General features: G+C 48.1%; 1 protein-coding gene across 1 annotated transcript; it reads right to left on the bottom strand.

Annotated features, from left to right (window-relative positions):
• Positions 1 to 531: 531 nt before the first annotated feature.
• Positions 532 to 20,355, bottom strand: LOC307180255 (small integral membrane protein 10-like protein 2A). The gene is made up of 3 exons (XM_079910380.1): positions 19,632 to 20,355; positions 17,747 to 18,047; positions 532 to 662 (listed from the first exon to the last, which is right to left on the bottom strand). Exon 1 carries the CDS (start codon positions 20,210 to 20,212, stop codon positions 19,976 to 19,978), a length of 237 nt encoding a protein of 78 aa, XP_079766506.1. The 5' UTR covers positions 20,213 to 20,355; the 3' UTR covers positions 532 to 662; positions 17,747 to 18,047; positions 19,632 to 19,975.
• Positions 20,356 to 21,605: the final 1,250 nt, after the last annotated feature.

Genomic DNA, 21,605 nt, shown 5'->3' with positions numbered 1-21,605 from the left:
TATTCCAAGTCTGGCAAAATCCACTATTAGACAAATTGTAAAAGAGGCAGAGAAGAAAAAGACATTAGGTAATAAACTGCTAATTGCATATTAATTACATATTGATCATATGTAATATTTACTATGCCTGGAAAGCATCTCCAAATGACTTATTCTGCAATGACTGAATAATAGTGATGTGGTTAGTGCTTTCATTTGCAAGAGCGTATCTCCAATACTAAATAAGATAAGCCTGTTCTAAACTTTTAAGGTATAAGTAATATTTTAAAAATATTATACTTGACTATACCTACCAAAGGAACATTAATTTTTTTATAATTCGTTTTTGAATTTTATTTTTTTATACAGCAGTTTCTCATTAGTCATCCATTTTATACATATTAGCGTATACATGTTGATCCCTATCTCCCAATTCATCCCACCACCACCCCACCCCACCCCCCGCCACTTTCCCCCCTCGGTGTCCATACGTTTGAGGAACGTTAATTTTTTCCCTTTGTATTAAATATGGATTTAGTCTTTTACCTAAAAAGGAATTAATGTGATCAAAATGATTAACTCCCGGGACTTCCCTGGAGGTCCAGTGGTTAAGACTGCGCACTTCCACTGCAGGGGGCGCAGGTTCCGTCCGCGGTCGGGGAACTACAGTCCCTCATGCCACGCTGCAAAAAAAAAAAAAGAAAGAAAGATTAATTCCAGCCATCACTGTTGATTCATACCTAGTATCCAATCAGTCTCTGAAACTTTTGCTTCTGTGCTCCTCATTGCACGGTTGCCGGAGTCAATGCGTTCAGGTGAATTTGGGGGAAGACCAGTAGGAGGCTCCACAAGAGCTGCAGGAGGTCCTTTCTTCAGGCTGCCCTGGTGTTCCAGAACCTCTGGGTCTGCGTAATGGCTCATGGCTGGTAATTGTGTGTAAGGATGATTCCAGGGCAAGGCACACTTAGTCCTTGTACAGTTGACTTATAATTTGCACCTGACTATACTCAGCTGGCAGAAAAACACGGACACAGTGGGTTAATACTTCCACATATTTGGGGGGGGAGTCAACCCATAACCCCCTGTTTTAATTTATATTGGGCTGTATTAACTATTTTATGTGGGATTGAAGGTCCAAGGGCTTGCATTTTGTAAAACCAATTGTGCCAAAGACTTTATCTTTCATTGAATCAGAGCATAGTTTTGGGTAATTTGACTATGGGGGAATTTATGCAAGGCAACAGTTCTGATGTCCTTTATTTTGTGTTTGATAACTCTCTCCAAAAATATAATTGGTACCTTTTTAAGATCTAGTGAGAATCTCCAGGTATAACTGTATTCGTGTTCTAAGTCTGATGCTGATTAAGGCTATGAAGCTTTGCCAATTGGTGCATATCAACAGATGCTAAAGTTAATTCAGAACCTCTCTTGTAGAAGTACAAAAGCCAGTTAGCATAATTTAATCTTTTGTTGCATAAATTCTTTTAGTAAATTTTGGATATCCAATTGGGTAAAACTATGAACCTCTATTTTAGTTTTTTGTCCCCCTCACCATCCAGTGTTTTGCTTTTTGAGTAGTTACTGGATACTTCCAGGGTCCTCTCTGTTCTACTTAACCCCAAATTTGGTTTAGATATCAAGACAGGTTACGCCTTACATGCATTAAAGCACTAGTAACAGGATCAGTACTCACATATTGAGGCTTTCTTGGGAGACCAGGGCAGCCTCCCCAAGTAGGTCTGAAAATGGCTTGAGTGAACAGGGAAAGGAAATTGACTTTGGGTGTTTATTCTGCTTAGGAGATGGAGCTGGGGTGAGGGATTTTGCTTCCACTGGGTGGGGCTGGCATGGTTTGAACTTCTGGCTTGCATCAAAGGAGGGAATATATGTACCACATCTTCTTTAAAATGATGTGGTCCATATATATATAATGGAATATTACTCAGCCATTAAAAAGAGTGAAATAATGCCATCTGCAGCACAGGAAACTCTGCTCAATATTATGTTTCTAAGTGGGAAAAGAATTTGAAAAAGAATAGATACATGTAAAGAAAAAGTTGTAATAAGAGGGAGAAATTGGGAAATGCTAATGCCTAATTCACTAAACTAAGCAGATGGGGTTTGGGTCAATTACTAAAGAACTGCTGTGGGCACAGTGTCCCCCCCACCATACACACACACACACCATCGCCACCTGCTCCGGGGAAGCTCTCCCCAGTCCAGGACTCTCGGCTCTCTGCACAGACACACAGCACTTACGCTGCTGGGTCTGGCCTGCTTTTCCAATGGGGGACTGTGTAGGGAAGCTGGGGACACAGAGTGCCCCCTCCTCCTGGGGTGTTAGCCTGCTAAAGGGACCTCAGGTGGGGCTCCGTTAACCAATGTTTCTGATGTTAGGGTGGATACAGGCTGCTTTCCAAGGGGATCAAACTGAATAAGAGCAGACTTTGAGGGGCCACCTCCCCACCATACGTCTCCAAAGAAGTTTGTCATTTCCCTTTCTCTGCACTGTGAGTCTTGCCTCTGAAATCCCTGACTCCCACTCCAGTTTCCTGCTCTTCCCAGATCAGCGAACTCCCTTTTGCTGATCTGACCCCTACCCTCTTCTTTGTATTCACCCCACCCAAGCAGAGCATCTCTTTTAGGAGCTGGGTTGCTCTGCCCCCCTGAACTAAGTATTCACAGCATTTGAGTACGGCTTGCATTTCCCCAGGGCACTTGCCCCTGCTCTCTGGGGGGTTCAGATGTGATTGGAGAGCATAGCTGTCCTCAGCCCCCACTGGTGGCTCCTCCCCACACACAGAGTTCTGCCTCTTGTCCGAGGGAGGGTGTTCCTGCACCTGTAGCCTGTCCTTGGTGCTTTCTATTGTTCTCATATGGGGTTTGGAATTTTTTTTTTATGTTAAAGCCATATCGTGCCTAGCCTCTCCTCTGTCTTCTAGTTTCTGGGATGGCCTGACCTTTCCTGAGTAATTGGCTTTGCATTCCCTAAAAGTGAAAAAGACGATTTGTGGATATGCCCCTGCATTGCTGCAATGGTCCCTGTTCGCCTCCACTGTGCTTTGCTGGCTCCAAGGCAGGTTGCTCCCTGGTCTCCGAGGAGGTCTAAACTCTGCGACTGACCCCTGCCTTGCACTTGGATATTTGCACATTCCTTGATAAAACGTGCCAATGAACCCCCTATCACAGCCCTGTTGCGGTAGCTTCCCCTTTGGTACCCTAATTGCTGGGTTAACCTCATTTTTACCTTTCAGTTGCTTTTTACAGTCACTACAGTGAATAATACTATTCTGAATGGGGCACCTAAGATGGGCTGCCCGTGTATTGCCTTCTGCAGTCGCCTCCGTTTCACATGATCTGCCCTGAGTCACAGCTCCTTGCTCACCAAGGGTGGCAGACAGTGCTGGGGCGATCTCCATGATCCCCAACTCTCGGTATCCATGCTTTTGTGTAACCTCCTCCCCTTGAGTATGAGTGGGACGTTCTAACCAGCAGAATGTAGCAAAGGTGATAGGATGAACATGATGACAGTGTATAAGATTGTAACCTTCATCTTGTGTGAAGACTCTCACTCCCTTTAGGCTTTGAAGAAGCAAGCTTCTGTGTTGTGAGCGGCCCTTAGGAGAAGGTCACGTGACAAGTAGCTCAAGGTGGGCTCTGGCTGACTGCCGGCAAGAAAGGTCCTCAGTCCAAAGACCACAAGGAACCGGATGCTGCCAACAACGATGTGAGTGAGGAAACAGATCTTTTGCTAGTAGAGCCTCAGAAGAGACCACAGCCTCAGCTGACACATGGCCTGAAGACTTTACTGCAGAGGACTCAGCTAAGCCAGGCTCAAACCACAGAATCTGTGAGATGTTTAATGTGTGCTGTTTTAATCTGCTAATTTTGTCTTAAAATTATTCCCCCACCATTAGATAACTAATATGCTGATGATGTATAAATTCTGCTAGTAATGCTTGTCCTTGGACCCCCATGCCTATTTTTCTTTCCCAAATGGACTGATATCTCCTCTGTAGTAGCCTTAGCTGTTGTTATGGTCTAAATGTTTGTGTCCCTCCAAAATTCATATGTTGAAATCCTAGCCCCTCAAAATGATGGTATTGGGAGGTGGAGTCTTTGGGAGGTGCTTAATTCATGAGGCTGTAGCCCTCACGAATAGTATTAGTGCTTTATTTTAAAAAAAAGAGAGCCAGGGAATTCCCTGGTGGCCCAGTGGTTAGGACTTGACGTTTTCACTGCCGTGGCCCGGGTTCAATCCCTGGTTGGGGAACTAAGATTGCATAGGCCACTCGGAGTTGGAAAAAAAAAAGGAAAAAAGAAAAAAAAAGGAAAATAGAAAAATGAGAGAGAGAGAGAGAGAGAGAGAGAGAGAAAGAAAGAAATCCATCTGTTACCCCTTCCACCATGTCGCCATGTGATGGCACAGAGAGGACACCAGCTATGAACCAGGAAAAGGACTCCCACCCAACCGAGCTGGCACCCTGATCTCAGGTTTCCAGCCTCCAGAACTGTGAGAAATCAATTTCTGTTGTTTATAAGATTCCCAGTCTGTGGTATTTTGTTACAGCAGCCTGACCGCACTAAGACAGTTAACTTTGCATATAATACTCTGCTCCTAGTTTCAGCTAGGAGTAGGCTGACTGACTGCTGTTCTTTGCAGGTATTTAAACTGTTACTGACAATTTTTGCCTCACCTCCATGTCTGATTTCTCACTGCACAAGGTGTCTGCTTTATCCATCATGGTCTTGTTGTGACCTTGGGATAATGTGCTACTGTCTTTGGGCACCACTGTGCTCAGTGCTCTGAGAGGATGCCCCAGGTCGTTTTCCTCACACTACACAGATAGCTCTATCCACTCTTGTCCTGACCACTGCTTTATTAAGACCTAATCTTTTCTCAGACATTGACCTTTTAAAAATAGCTTTATTGAGTGGATGGACCTAGAGTCTCTCATACAGAATGAAGTAAGTCAGAAAGAGAAAAACAAATACAGAGTCTCTCATACAGAATGAAGAGTCTCTCATACAGAATGAAGTAAGTCAGAAAGAGAAAAACAAATACCGTATGCTAACGTATATATAAGGAATCTAAGAAAAAAGCTATTGATGAACCTAGATGCAGGGCAGGAATAAAGAGGGAGACATAGAGAATGGACTTGATGACATGGGGTGGGAGGGCGAAGCTGGGGTAAAGTGAGAGTAGCATGGACATATATACACTACCAAATGTAAAATAGTTGGCTGGTGGGAAGCAGCCGCGTAGCACAGGAAGATCAGCTCAGTGCTTTGTGATGACCTAGAGGGGTGGGATAGGGAGGGTGGGAGGGAGGCTCAAGAGGGAGGGGATATGGGAACATGTGTATGCATGTGGCTGATTCGCCTTGTTGTGCAACAGAAACTAACATAGTATTGTGAAGCAATTATACTCCAATAAAGATCTATTTTAAAAATAGCTTTATTGAGGTATAATTTATGTACAATAAACAGCGCCTATTTAAAGTCAACTTTGACATATGTATACACAATGAATCAAGATAGACGTTCCCGTTACCACCAAACGTTTCCTCTTGCTCCTTTGTAGTCCATCCTTCCTTCCATTTCCATCCTCAGGCAACCACTTATTTACATTCTGTCACCACAGAATAGTTTGAGATTTTTCTAGAGTTTTAAATAAATTGAATTGTAGAGTATGTACTTCTTTTTACCAGTGTTCTTCCATTCCACCTAATGATTTTGAGGTTCATAGAGTTTGTTGCATTTATCAATCGTTCTTTCCCTAATATTGCTGAATAGTATTCCATTGTATGGATATATGACAATTTATTAATCCATTCACCTGGTCATGGACATTTGTGTGGTTTCCAATTTTTGCCTATTACAAAGAAAGCTGCCTTGAACATCCACGTACAAGTCTTTGTGTGTACGTGTGTCATCTTCTCTCTTTGGTAAATATCTAAGAGTGGAATTACTGGGTAACATGGGACATGTACATTTAACTTTTCAAGCAACTGACAAACTGGTCTCCAACTGCTTCACATCCTCCCCAACACTTGGTATGGTGAGTTTTAAATTTTTTTAGCTTTTTTATTTTTATTTTTTCAAATTTATTTATTTATTTATTTTTGGCCACGTTGGGTCTTCGCTGCTGTGCGTGGGCTCTGGGCGCGCGGGCTTCAGTAGTTGTGGCACATGGGCTCAGTTGCTCCGGAGCCTGTGTGATCTTCCCCCACCAGGGCTCGAACCCGTGTCCTCTGCATTGACAGGCGGATTCTTAACCACTGCGCCACCAGGGAAGTCCTTGGCTTTTTTATTAGTGTTTAGTGATTGGTATCTCATTGTGGTTTGATTTTTCATTTCCCTAATGACTAATAATGGTTGAGCATATTTTCATGTCATCTATATAATTTCTTTGGTCAAGTGTCTATTCAAACTGATTGCCCTTTTTATTAGATAGTTTGTCTTCTTATTATTGTATTGTAATAGTTCTTTTTGCCGCACCGCACAGCTCGTGGGATCTTAGTTCCCCTGCCAGGGATCAGTCCCGCGCCCCCTGCAGTTGAAACATGGAGCCTTAACCACTGGACTGCCAGGGAAGTCTCTGTAATAGTTTTTTAAAGATATATTCTAGATATAAGTCTTTCATCCAACATGTGTTTTGCAAATACTTTTATCCAATCTGTGGCTTGTCTTTTTATTTTCTTAAGTGTCCTTTAAAGAGCAAAATATTTTAATTTTGATGAGGTCTACTTTATCAATTTTTCTTTTATATTTTGTGGGGTTTGGGGGGGTCTTATTTAAGAAATCTTTTCCTAAAACCTAGGTCATTAAGATTTTACCCAGTGTTTACTTCTAAAAGGTTATGGTTTTGTCTTTTACCTGTATGCCTATGATTTTGAGTTAATTTTTGTATTTGATGTAAGGTAAGGGTCAAGTTTTGTTTTAAAAAATATGCTTATCCAATGTTTTCAATACTATTTGTTGAAAATATTATCTCTTCTCCGTTGTATTGCCTTGACACCTTTGTCAAAAGTCAGTTGTCCATATAGTTGTGAGTATATTCTGAACCCTCTGTTCTGTTCCACTGATCTCTAAATCTATCTTTATGCCAAGGTCACACTGCCTGGATTATTGTTGCTCTATACTAAGTCTTGAAACTAGGTAGTGTAAAGTTCTGCACCTTTGGTCTTTTTCAAAATTGTTTGGGCTGTCCTACTAAGCCTTTTGCAATTACAAACAAAAGAAGAGCAAAGAGCATTGCATTCACCATTCAAGTCTACAAAGATTAACCCGCTGCAGCTGCTGACCGACAGTGCACTTGGTGCTTCAGACGAAGAGATTAAAGGGATAACTGGGTGAAGCACCCTGTGCTTCAGACAGAGGAAATTCAAGATGATAACGGGGTGCTCTGTTCTTTGGGCAAACAGGCCTTTAGATAGTTAAGATGCATTTCAGGAAGAATTTTAATGGACCTGCTTCTTGCACCTTCCCATACGTAGAAAAGCACTGTATTCATTGAGTTGAGATATCTGTTTTTGGTGACTAGCAGTAATGTTTTGCCAAAGTGTATGCTGACTGCTTGTATTCCCTCGCACACACAAAAATCACATATAAACTAGCCTCTATCCCCGCTGTTTCTTTGGAGCTGTTCCTCAGAGCTATCTGAGAGGCTGTCTCCTGGGCTATACTCTTCAGTAAGACCCTGAACAAAACTTAACTCATAATTCTCACATTGTGCATTTTTCTTTCAGTCCACACATTTCTATAGAAATGTTGGACTCACCTTGTCAATTAAAGAAAAAAGGTACTGCTATGGCCTTTTTACTTTACTTCCTCACTTCCTCCCCCTCTCTGTTCTATAAAAGAAACTGGCATCCAGACCCCGATAAGATGGTTCTTGGGGACACCAGTCTGCCATCTTCTTGGTCTGCCATCTTTCCAAATAAGGTCACTATTCCTTGCCTCAAAAAAAAAAATAGGTCCTGCTGTGACTTTATTGGGAATGCATTGAATATATAGATAAGTTTGGTAGAGTTGACATCTAACAATATTGCATTTTCAAATTTGTGAGCATGGTACATCTTTCCATTTATTTATGTATGTATTCTTTAATTTCTTTTGTAATTTTCAGTATACAGGTCTTGCATATCTTTTGTTAAATTTACTCCAACTACGTAATACTTTTTTCATGCTACTGTTAAGTATTTCATTTTTTTTTATGTTATTGTACACGGTCCTTTATGTTTTGCTTTCTTTTTCTTTCTCTTTATTTTTTCTTCCAGTTTTATTGAGACATAATTGACGTAACAGCATTGTATAAGTCTACGGTATACAGCATAATGATTTGCTTCACACACATCATGAAGTGATGATCACAATAAGTTTAGTGAACATCCATCATCTCATATAGACGCAAAATTAAATAAATAGAAAAAAGTTTTTCTTGTGATGAGAACTCAGGATTTACCCTCTTAACGACTTTCATATATAACATACAACAGTGTGAATTCTATTTATTATGTTGTACATTATATCCCTAGTACTTATTTATCTTACAACTGCAAGTCTGTACGTTTTGACTGCCCTCATCCAGTTCCCTCTCCTCCCACCCCTACCTCTGGTGGGTACATGGTCCTGTTTAAAAATAATTCAATTGCTGGAAATCCATTGCTAGTATACATAAGTGCAGTTGGTATTTTTATTGACCATGTGTCTTTCAATGTTGCTAAAATCGTTTATTAATTCTATAAGCTTTCTAAAAATAATTCCTTAGGATTCTTTTTTGTTTCCTTTTTTGCGGCACGCGGGGCTCTCACTGTTGTGGCCTCTCCCGTTGCAGAGCACAGGCTCCGGACGTGCAGGCTTAGCGGCCATGGCTCACGGGCCCAGCCGCTCAGCGGCATGTGGGATCTTCCCGGACCGGGGCACGAACCCGCGTCCCCTGCATCGGCAGGCTGACTCTCAACCACTGTGCCACCAGGGAAGCCCTCCTTAGGATTTTTTACATAGATAATGAAATCCTCAGCAAATAAAATTTTATGTCTTCTTTTCCTATATGTATTCCCTGAAAAAACTTTATTGCATTGTTGCATGTTTACTTTTTTAAGTAAATGCAGAAACTTTTTCCAGGGTGGCTGTTTAACAAGTTACACTCCCATTAGCAACGTATGAGAGATCCACTTTCTATGCATCCTCCCCCAGTATTTGATGTTTTCACTAGTTTTAACTTTAGCCATCATAATAGGGTAAATTCATCTTTTTGTATAGATTTCCAATTGTCTCAGCACCATTTGTTGAAAAGACCATCATTTCCCCATTGAATTGTCTTGGTACCCTTGTCAATATCAGTTGATCATTCTAATATACAAAATACATAAAGAACTCTTATAACTTAACAAAAAAAGACAACTCAATTTTAAAATCGGTAAAGGACATGAATAGATGTTTCTACAAAGATACACAAATGGCCAATAAGCAAATGAAGAAATGTTCAACATCATTAGCCCTAGGGAAATGCAAACAAAAATTACAATGAGATACTACTTCACACCCACTAGGATAGCCATAATTTTTTAAAAAGGAAAATAACAAGTGTTGGAGAGGATATGGAAAAATTTGAATCATCTACACTACTGCTGAGAATGTAAAATGGCGCAACCTATGTAAAACAGCTTGGTGGTTCTAAGGTAAGCATAGAATTACCATGTGATCCAGCAGTTCCAATCCTAGGTATGGATGCCCCAAATTGAAATCGGGTGTTTAAATAAAACTTGCACATGGACGTTCATAGTAGCAATATTCACAATAGCCAAAAGCTGGAAACAATACAAATGTCCACCAACATATGAATGGATAAACAAAATGTGGTATAGCCATACAATGGAATATTATTCAGCCATAAAAAGGAACAAAGTACTAATACCTGTAACAATCTGAGTGAACCTCCAAAACATGCTAAATTAAACAAGCCAGGCACAAAAACTCACATATCGTGTAATACCATTCTCATAAGATATCCAGAATAGGCATATATATAGAGACAGAAAGCCTGTTTGTTGTTGCCAAGGGCTGGGGTAGGGAGGGAATGGGGAGTGACTGCTTAATGGGCATGGCATTTCGTTTTGGGGTGATGAATTGTTCTGGAACTAGATAGTGGTGATGGTTGCACAACATTGTGAATGTACTTCATAGCACTGAATTGTATATTTTAACATGATAAATTTTATGTTATATGTATTTTACCACAATAAAAAACAATTGATCATAAATGTAAGGATTTGTTCATAGTCTCTCAACCTGTTCCATTGATCTACACACCTACTTTGCACCAATACCACACTGTCTTAACTGTTGTGGCTTTATAATTTTTGAAATAGGTAAGTGATTCAACTTTTTCAAAATGTTTTAGCTATTTAAGGTAATATACATTCCACATACATTTTAGCATCAGCTTTTCAATATCTATAGGAAAGTTAGCTGAGGTTTTGATAGATACTGTGTTCAGTCTACAGATAAATTTGGGGAAGATTGCTATCTTGACGATATTCAGTCTTCTAATTCACAAAATGTCTTATTTATTTAGAGCTTTTATTTTCATTTAAAAAAATTTTTTAAAGTATAGTTGATTTACAATGTTGTGCTAATTTCTGCTGTACAACAAAGTGACTCAGTTATACATAATCTTTTTCATATTCTTTTTCATTATGGTTTATCACAGGATATTGAATACAGTTCCCTGTGTTATACAGTAGGACCTTGTTGTTTATCGTCTTATACATACTAGTTTTGCATCTGCTAATCCCAAACTCCTGATCCTTCCCTCCCCTACCTCCCCCTCCCCCTTGGCAACCACAAGTCTGTTCTCTATGTCTGTGAGTCTGTTTCTGTTTCATAGATATGTTCATTTGTGTCGTATTTTAGATTCCACATATAAGTGATATCATATGGTATTTCGCTTTCACTTTCTGACTTACTTCACTTAGCAGGATAACTTCTAGGTCCATCTGTGTTGCTGCAAATGGCATTATTTCATTCTTTTAATGGCTGAGTAATATTCCATTGCATATACGTATATATATATATATATATATATATATATATATATATATATATATACACCAACTTTGCATTCCTGGTATAAATGCCACTTGGTCATGGTATGTATGTCTAGGGTGTTTGGACCAGGCCTTTCCTGGTCTCCCTACTTCCCATTCACAGAGGATGTGATCCATGAAGCAGAAAAAAAGAGAATCATAGTGAGGAGGGTGCAGATCCCCCAGCTTCTTCTAGGGCTGTATCTCTGATCAAAAAGCCACACCTTCCATGCCAGTCTCCCATCCTCCCAAGGACCCCACAGAGGAGCCCCTCATCCCCCTGAAGCACACACAGGGCAAAGACCCCAGCCCATTTCCCTATGGCCACCAAATTGGCACCCTCACCAATGATGGAAGGAGCCAGGATATCCCCGCCCACCTCCTCTTAGCGGCCACAGGAGCCCACCCGCTGCACCCTCATTGGCTGGACGGCCACGGAGGTGGGCCTGCACATTGCGCACCCAGGGACTGGAGCATGGGGCCCATGTCACCTCCTAGGGTGGCAGTAAGGTCCCTTGGGGACACGGAGGCTGAGGACAGACAGCAGGAGGCTCAGGCCCTGAGAGGTCGCTGTGACCAGGGGCCATCCGCGAGTCAGCGGCGTCAGCCTCGTGCATCATCTCGTGTGGCGCGTGCCCAGGCTGCAGTGACCATGCTCAGGCCTCTGACCAGGGTGGTGCCCGTCTTCTGGAGGAGGGGGACCCCGCGGAGGGGGCGTGCCCCGGGCAGCCAGGGCTCCCACCAGGTACCTCTCAGTCCCCTTGTCCCCCCACAGCACCCCTGGTCTGGGCGGCAGAGGCGGCTCCGTCTTGTGTGCAGGGGGTTTGGGGCGTCCCTAGTCCTCGAGAGCTGGGCCGGCACCACCCAAGCCCCAACTCTCCATCGGTCTCAAGTGCGGAAGACGGGGGCAGAGAAGGCCCACGGGGGCACTTCCCAGCCCTGCATTTCCCCAGCTGCTCCTGCAGCAGATGCCTTTCCAGATTTCCCCTACAGTGCATTGGCCCAATTTGAGGGTGACTCTGATTATATTTCACAAACGCCCATGTATTTGAAACTAAGTGGAGGAATCATGTACCTGTCTCCGGTCGGAGGGCAGGGGCCATGTTTAACTTGCTCACCTTTGTGCCCTAAAAACCTGCCCGGGAGTCTGGCACCTAGGGGATGACTCAGGGGACACTGAGAAGGCATCATTTTGTTGGCAGGGATCCTTTGAACTGAGAAGGTTTGCTGGGTAGTGTGGTGTCCCTGCTCTGGTTGCATTGATTCTCATGTGTGCTGAGCGCTTGTCTGTGCCCGGGTAGGAGTGGGAGGTGAGCACCTGACTTCACCCCAGACGCCAGGCAGGCTGGCCTCAGCACCAGGACAACTCCCATGCTCCTGGGTTCTAGGTTGTAAAAATAGAACTACTGTGTGATCTAGCAGTCCCACTTCTGGGTATATAGTTAAAGGATATGAAAACAGAATATCGAAAAAATATCTGCACTCCCATATTTATTGAAGCATTATTCATAATAACCAAGATATGGAAAGAATCTAAGAATCCATTAATGGATGAAAGGACAAAGGAGATGTGATATGTGTATACACACACACACACACACACACACACACACACACACGTATACACACACATAGAGAAATTTTTTTCTTTTTTTTTCTTTTTGGCCACATAGAATGTGGGATCTTAATTCCCTGACCAGGGATGGAACCCGCGCCCCCTGCAGTGGAATAGCGGAGTCTTAACCACTGTACCACCAGGGAAGTCCCATAGAGGAATTTTTTAAATTTTTTATAGTTGATTTACAATACTGTGTTAGTTTTGGGTGTACAGCAAAGTGATTCATATATATTATATATATTCTTATAAGGATTATATATATAATTATATATATATATTCTTTTCTTTGATTCTTTTCCATTATAGGTTATTATAAGATATTTAATGCAGTTGCTTGTGCTATAAGGAAATCGTTGTTGTTTATCTATTTTATTTATGGTATGTGTACAACAGAGGAACATTATTCAGCCATGAGAAAGAAGGAAATCTTTCCATTTGTGACAATATGGTTGGGACTTGAGGGCATTATGCTAAGTAAGATAGGAAAAACAGAGAAAGACAGATACTATCTGACATCACATTATGTAGAATGTAAAAAAGCCAAAGTCATGAAAACAAAGAGTAGAACCATGGTTAGCAGGGGCTGGGAGGTGGGGAAATTGGGGAAAGGTTATTCAAGGATACAAACTTGCAAACAGGAGATGAGTTCTGGGGATGTAATGCACAGCATAGTGATTATAGTCAACAATACTGTATCATAAACTTTAAAGTTGCTAAGAGACTAGATCTCAATTGTTCTCATCACACTCACAAAAAATGGTAATTATGTGATGTGATGGAGGTATTAGCTAACACTACTGGTGGTAATCAAACTGCAAAATATAAATGTATCAAACAAACACGTGTACAACTTAAAGGTAGACAATTTATATGTCAATTATATCTCAATAAAAAATTACTCCCCATAGTTTAAAACTACAAATGGCCAATGGACATATGAAAAATTTTAATCTTGATATGTATTGAAAGGCATGCAAAATAAAATATCAAAATAAACAATTTGGCTTATCCAATTGAGAGATTCAAAACCTGTCTTGAGACTTCGCTACAGGCAAAGGTGAGGAGCAGGAAGAAAGGAACCACGACTTTATCCCAGGACAACTGGAGAGTGGATTTAATTCTAGCCGTGAACTGGGGATGATGGGAAAGGAAGAGTTTGAGGGAAATGATGAGTTAAATGAAAGATTACACTGATCTTGAGGAGAGAGAAATGCACCCAGCTTGAGGCAGGAAAGGCAGTAACAGATTTTGAAACGTGTTGTGACCCACAATTGCCACCCTTGTCTCACAACAGTCTCACTCCTGAGTGGCATGAGCACAGTAACGTGGCACCGCTGCTCTGGAGGGTGTCAAACCCCTGAGGCGTGCCTACCCTGCGGCCCACGTGCAGGAGTGTATGGTAAGAGATCGACCATGACTGCACCACAACATTTATCCACAAGGACACCTGTCACCGCGTCATCAGTAAAACCCAATAAAAACCACAAAAGCAAACCAAAGCCAACAACAACCTCAAACTCAACCCCCCAAACAACAAAAAAGGAAAACAAGCAAGAGGCAGTGCGAAATACATGATGAGAGCTTCATACCAGAGATACTCTGTGGCTTTGGAAGCAGAAGCGTACTTAATCACACAGGAAGATGAGCAGGAAGTGTTTATGTCATAAAGTGAAAAAAGTCATATGTTCCTAATTTTACATATATAAAGGACATGGACACAAAGTGAAAATTCATCCGAAACTGGGCAGTTTCCCTCGGGGTGGGCTGGGCTGGGACTCTGTACGCCGTTTCTCTCTCTCGTGTTCTGACTGTATTGGGTTCTGACTGGCCCTCCTGGAACTGCCCTCTCAGCTGCTCTTTCGCCCTCCCTTGACTCAGTTGCTTAGATCCCAGTCAGTCTCCAGAGGTGGGAGGTTCGCAAGAAGACAGGTGGCCCCACCTCAGCGTGGCCCCAGCTGCTCCAATGGGGAGCTCCACGTTGCTAAGGCTCCCAGCTCCGCCCCCAAGCCCTGGGTTTCTTATCTGGCCCCTGGCCCCTACCCAGAAAGACCAGGGTCGCCTTCAGACTGTGTCCTTGCACCACCCCTCCAGCCTAATTCCCTGCCCCTGCAAGAGGCACTGGGGCCTCAGGAAAGCAGCTTCTGCTTGGGCTTCTAGTTCAGACTGGGCTCCGAGACTCAGTTTCTCTGAAAAATGGGGATAACCGTGGTGCTGGTTTGCAAACTGGTCCTGTACACAGAAGGCAAGGAGAGACCTAGAAAGAAGCAGACCACTCCAGACTGGGAAGGGGGCACGGTTACTAAGCAAACGAACTTACAGATGAGGCTTGTCTTGAGTGCACAAGACAAGCAGATCTCCCCACGCACCTGGCAGAATCTTAAAAGTTTGTACAGAGGTCTTAATGGAATTCAGTCACATATTCAGTCCAGATAGTCCCAGAGACGCCTTACTCTCTCAAGGCCACGTCCTCAAAAGGGCTCTGGCTGTGGAACAGTGGGCAGAACGTGCATCCCAAGGAGTGGGGAAGGGTGAGGAGCCTCCGGCGGCCTGAGGCCAGCTCGAGGTTCAACCTCAGTGACATCCTAGTGGTGACCTCCTCCAGAAGGTGGCCATGGGGATAATGAGGTTAAGGCATGGTGTCTGGAGCTCGGCAGGCTCTCATCACCTGCCAGTTCGTTTCCTTTCCTCATGGTGACAGGGCTGCTCTGGCTGAGACCTGGGGCCATTTGTTGAAGAGACATCCTCACACTGAAGGCCCACAGCACCCTGAAGCCTCCTTTCTGAAAATGCACGAGTGCCCGTGGCTGGCCTGGGGCTCCGCTGTGGTCAGTGGAAGAGCTGGGCTCAGCGCGCAGGTCTCTGGTGTCCTAGGCACCCCTCTTAACCAGAGTGTGATGCGCCAGCCTGCCTGCCTCCCTCGCGGGGGAATACGGTCCTCCCTCGCGGGGGAATACGGTCCTCCCTCATCACGGTCCCTTGGGCCCTGGGTGCTGGATCCTCTCTCCCATCTGGCTGTGCCAGGCTACCTGGTCCCTGAAGTGGGTGCAGAACCATCAGGGACTGAACAGGACCATCTGGACCAAGGGACGGGAAGCTTGGGGCTCTGGCCGGGACTGGAGTCTACCCCTCCCTCCTAGGGTGGCAGATGCTGGAAGAGGCCCTCTTGTCAAGTTGCTCTGACCCCTGCGGAGCTCTTGGCGACAGGTGTCTTACCCCAGGCTGCGCTCCTCGTGTGACCACACCCCGAGTCCTCAGGACACCCCTCTCCTGGGTCCTATGGGCCTGCATTCCTCCGAGGCGGGTGCTGCCCTCCCCTGCAGGCGTCCCTCCCCAGCCCTTTGTCCTCGGCCCACCCTCCCCCTGCAGCAGCCTCAGAGCCCCCGCCCTGGCTTCTCTGCCGGGACAGCTTGCGTCTAAGGTGGGAGTAAGGGAGGCAGGTTTCCAGTCCCAGAGGTTGATCTTCTCCAAAACTCAGACACCACCTGGCCAGCTGGGAGGTGATGGAGACCCTGCCACCTGTGGCTGCGGAAGGGCCTTCGGGGACACAAAATGATCTGCAGACAGTCCATTCCACCTCACCTACCGCAGCCCACCCTCGGGGTTCAGCTGAATTACGCGCCTTCTAACACCAGCCTCTAAGATGAAGAAAAGGCCTAGGCGTTAGTTGATTCAAATAAAGTTTGTGAATGGGACAAAGTGCCACCTCTTGGGCCAGGCCTGTGCTGCTGCCTTCCCCTCACGGGAGCAGTGGTCCAGGTCAGCTCGGGTCTCGCCTCATCTTCTGACCCGGCACCAGCCCCGCCCTCAGCCCCGCCCCCTTAGAGCCCTCGGGGTGCTCCCCTCCCCCAGCTCCCGGCCAACAGAGTGGGGTGAGCTCGCCGCCCCTCTCTCCTCCGAGGCGGCAGAAACAGGAGGCCTCCAGGTTTTATTTGATTGAACTCAAAGGACTTTCTTCTTAACTGAGACAGACAACAAGATTTGACAACACCCGAAACAAGAACATTTCTCTGACCAGACGCTGCTGCCCGGTGCAGAGTACATCACACACAGGAAAGTGGAAGTTGTCTCATTCAAGTCGGTGTCTGATATTGTGAAAGCTCCACTGCCTGAGAAACAGACGGCAAATAAATAAAGTGCTCTGAGAGCCCGTCAAGCAGCAAGGGCCCAGCGGGGGAGACGAGGAAGAGGTGGGGAAGCGGAAGCAGCTCAGGACTCGGGGCCAGAACCGTAAGAACAGCCGCGGCAGGAGCGCATGCTAAGGACGCGTCCCCAGCCCCTCCCACGGCCAGCCCCTCAGAGCGCAGACAGCCCCAGCCAGGGCCACCGCCGTGCCCCTCCCACGATGGGTGGGAGGGGGTCTCTGAGCCCGGGCCCCTGGGCCTCCAGCGCGCATTCTCCCTGTTGGGAAGCAGCCCCAGGCAGCTCTAGCTGAGCCCCGAGCCCAGGGAGGACAGGGCACCCTGCACAGCTCACTGCTCAACAGCTCCGCGCCCGCTGCAACGCACAGCCACTCTTGTGTGTGCACAAGCACCCACACACACGCTCACACCCGCACGTTCACTCACACACACACGCGCTCACACCCGCACACCCGCACACACTCATAAATGCGCACTCACACACGGGCACCCACGCGGTCAGTGAAGAGCCTCTCCTGTGCCATTCTCAGGCCCTCTCAGGCTGGCCCAGCAAGAGGCTGGAGCTGGGGATCGAGCCACCTGGAGGGTGAGAGCTGGGCTTGAAAGGGGCACGTCAGCTAATCAGCCCCAAGGAGGCCCCTCGTCCTCTGCTGCTCTCCTCCCGTGCAGCCCCGCGGCACAGTCTCTCAGAGGCTATCCCCAGAGCTCCGGGGATGCAGTCCGCAGGCTGGCAGGCTCCCAGAAGTGGCCCTGGGTGGGCACAGTTGGGCTGGAGGAGGGCCACCAGGACCAGGGCTCCCGGGTGACTTGGCACAAGGAAGGAAGCCATCAGGCCCCGTCGGTGGGCATCTGTGGGGGGCACGTGGTGGCCGCGGTGCAGCCTCCGGCCCCGGGGTGAGGCAGGCAGAGATCCTCACCTGGGACCCGGGCTCCAGCTGGGCAGCTGAGGAGGGCACATGGTGTGAGGCTCGGCCGCTCTGTCCTGGGGGCAACCAGGCTGCTGGGGTGCTCAGCCCCAGGAACTCTGAGTGCATCGACCATGAGCAACCACCGCCCGAGCAGACGTGGCAGCGGTGCGGGGTGAGGGCCAGGGTCTGTCCTGCCTCCCCTCTGCACCGCTCCTGGGGTGTCAGTCAGCAGCGCAGCCAAGGCCTCCAGGACCAATGCAGGCCCATCCAGAGGAGACTCTCCCGTGAGATGCTGGGCCCAGGGGCCAGCCTGGGGACAGAGACATGGGGTCAGGCGTGGGTCTCAGCCCCACCCCACCCACCACTGTCCCTTCCCCTCCTGGTGACACCGTGTCCAGGAGCCACCCACCCTCCCGTCCCACCACCCAAACTGAGAGCGTTGTGCCACTCAACACTGAGGAGCCCTTGGTCCAGCCTTGGGTGGGATTTGCGGCAGGGTGGGGAGGTCCGGCTCTGTGGGTGAGGACCTTGCTCGCCGGGGGTGCTGGGACTCATCTCTCCCGTGCCCATCTCAGCTCAGACTGTCCCCCGGTCTTCCCTGTGACTTCCCATACACTCCACTTTTCCTACCATGGGCCCCTCTGTCTCTAGGTCCCCTGGGAGCCTCTGCTCCCTTCCCCCATCCCTCGGCGCTAGGTCTTCCAGAAGAAGGTGGGAGAGTGCAGGCCCAGAGGCAGATTCGGCTCCACCACTTCTTACCTGTGTGATAAGGGCAAAGCGCTCCCCTCCCAGAGCCCCAGTAGGTGGGGAGGACAGAGCTCCCGCAGAGCGTCGCTAGGTCTGTCCTTCCTGCCCCGTGTCAGAACCGGAGCACTGGGCCACCCCACCCCTCGGGGTCTGTGCCTGGTCCCTTCCTGTACTCGTGGGTCAGGCCCTTCTCTAGGCTGCTCCCCAGGCAGCTCTAGGGTCAGGGTCAGGGTTAGGGTTAGGCACTCTCTTGACAAGACCAGAGAAGGGGCAGGTCACTTCCTATAACACCAGTTCCTGAGACAAAGAAAGAGATGGGGACTTGAGAGCTGCCTCCCCACCCAGAGAGGTCCCTGTCTCGACAAGTGTCACCTCCTCTACAAGCCCCTTCTCCATCTCCCCTCCACCCCAGCCTGAGAGCTGCCCTCCGCTCAAGGAGATCCCCCCTTTCCCAAATCCTCTGGGACACGGGGGCTGCTGGAGGCCGTCCAGGGCTGTGACACCGGGAGGGCACGGGGAGGAGCTGGAGGGAGCGTGGCTGAGATGGCGGGAGGGCCGGGGAGGAATGCACCTTTCCTGCTCTTCCGTGGCCGCAGATGCGGAGCTTTGGAGGATGCCCCAGGAGAGCGGAGAGGGGAGCAACAGGGCCAGCAGCAGCAGGCAGAGAGCAGTCCCCCGGCCGCAGAGACCAGGCAGGGGGCCGGTTTGCAAAGCGCTGAGAAACAGACCTGGGCTTTGGCCAAGAACACAGCCGCCCTTCCAGGCTGCCCCCCAGCGTGTAGAGGACAAGGGTAGCAGCATCTTTTCTCCTCTAGGGCCTTCCCTGGGCCTCCCCTGGGCCTCCCTGAGCCCATTTCCCTCCACTCCCCCGTGTTCAGGTGACACCACTGGGGCCGTGGCCGGGAGGTGATGGGCTGACCCTCCAAGATGCCGAGGCCGCCGCCTCTCACCCCCATCTTGGAAATATGACAAGGGACTCTGGAGGGCATGCGCCCGCCCTGCCTTGCCTGCTCGCGGCTCGGCAGCTTTCCCGGCTGGCTTTCTCGGGCCCCTTCCACGTCTCCCCCAAACCACCGAGGGGCCTGGACATCTACATGTCATGGCAACCGCCTCCCTCCAGCCCGAAGTCCAACCTCTGGCCTCCTACCTCTTTGGTCAGGGCCAGTCATTCACGTTCCTGCTGCAGAATTTCTTCCTTCTGCTCCCCACTTCGCCCAAGGTGAGGCAACAGGTCGGCCGCACTCAAGTAATTTTCTCGAGTTCGATGGAAAGGGCCCGTTTCGCGAGTTTCTGTGTAGTTCGTCACCGGCCGCGACGTGGATGACCGGAGCCGGGGCTTGGGGCTCGGTGGCCGTGACCTCCGCCGAGGTCTAGGGTCCGGTGGCCCGGGCCGCCCCTTCTCCTTCCCCCGCCGCGTTCCGGCGGCCCTGGGTCCCGCGTAGCTTCATGCCGGCGCCCCTGCCGTCGCGGCCGCGCGGTGGTTGCGGGCGCTCACTCGATCCGCACCTGCAGGCGGACGTTGAGCATCACCGAGGCCACGATGTAGAAGTAGGGGAAGTTCATGCGCAGCCGCCAGGCCAGGTCGAAGAAGGTGATCAGCGTGCGCGTGAGCCCCTTGCAGAAGGCGCCGTACGAGCCGCGGGCCGCAGCCGAGCGAGACAGCCGCACAGCCAGGCCCGACATGGCAGCCGCCGCCGCCGCCGCAGACAGGGCCGCCGACGCTGCCATGGGCCCAGCCCGGCGCACACCCCGCCGACTGATCGCACCGCAGGCTGGCGGGCAGGTGGAGCCGAGGCCTTGAGCCGACGGCCAGCAGCCCTCGCGTACCGCCCGGCTCTCGGTCTCGCCTACCCGGCTGGGCTCCAGCTGCAGTGGTAGCCACAGCCAAGTCTCCGCCTTAGCCGCCCAGGGACAGCTCCGCCCCCTCGCCTGCTCCCGGAGTTGCGGCCGCCAGCGTAGCTCCGCCCCTAGCGTGGTCACGCCCCTTGCCGGGCGCCATAGAGCTGCGGGCGCGGACTCAGCCCCACCCCCAGACCCGCCCCCCGGGAAGCCCCGCCTCCTCCCGGGCTGCCAAGAAGAGAGCCCAGAGGGCCTTGAGTGCTTTGGAAGGCAGTGCTGTCCTGGCATTCTTTTGCAGAATGTGCTAGAGCAGGGGCAGTGGAGGCACGGAGGGTCTGGACCGCTGGGCTTATTCTGAACAGAAGGTCCACCCTGAACGCTCTGCCAGTTTACACCATCCCCTCTCCCTCCCTGTCTCCACAGAAAACTGGGCCAGCCAACCCACTGTACTTTTTCTTAAAAGTATTTATTTATTTGGTTGTGCCGGGTCTTAGTTGCAGCAGGCGGGCTCCTTAGTTGTGGCATGCAAATTCTTAGTTGCGGCATGAATGTGGGATCTAGTTCCCCGACCAGGGATGGAACCTGGACCCCCTGCATTGGGAGTGCGGAGTCTTATCCACTGTGCCACCAGGGAAGTCCCACTCTGTACTTTTCTTTAATTCACATTTTTCTGGTGACTCTGCACTATAGAGTTTCACCAAGCCCACATGCACATTTTTTCCCCTTTCTGGTATATTTGCTGGTGTTGTGTATTTCTTTATTCATGAATTGCCCCATTGTCCTTCCCTTTTACCTGTAGGGGAGGAAAGACTTTCCCTCTACCCTCCTAGATTCAATATGTCAATATATACACTTCCTAGGTCAATGAAAAAAACCGACAACAGGCAGAGTAGCAGGAGAAAAGGTATACATATTTATTAATTTTTAATGTTATTTGGGCGATGGCATCATAAGAAAATAAAGAATACCCAGACAGGCAGTGAGATTTGAGATCTTATATGCCACCTTAACAGGGGAAGGGGAGGTAAGATGTAGGCAATCTAGGGAAGAGTAAATGATTTGTAGAAAGTTGGATGACATCTTAGAAGCATAGATAGGAGATTTCACAGTTTGAGACAGAGTTTTTCTGGGTGTGGTGTTGACATCTAGTTCTTCTCCTGTGGTAAGAGTCAATCCTCCCTGGTTGATGAAAATTCCAAGGAGGGGATTTATGACAGAGTTCCTTTTAGAAGCTCTGTCTTTAAGCAGATAAGGGGATTTCAGAGAAAGCTGTTTTTTCAGA

The sequence above is a fragment of the Stenella coeruleoalba genome (assembly GCF_951394435.1).
Source record: "Stenella coeruleoalba genome assembly, chromosome: X".
NCBI lineage: Eukaryota > Metazoa > Chordata > Mammalia > Artiodactyla > Delphinidae > Stenella > Stenella coeruleoalba.
The sequence above is the reverse complement of the archived record's forward strand: the minus strand, read 5'-3'. Positions and strand labels throughout refer to the sequence as shown.

Excerpts from the sequence above, each read along its gene's own strand:
- LOC307180255 (XM_079910380.1), bottom strand. The coding sequence starts at position 20,212 with ATGGCAGCGTCGGCGGCCCTGTCTGCGGCGGCGGCGGCGGCTGCCATG.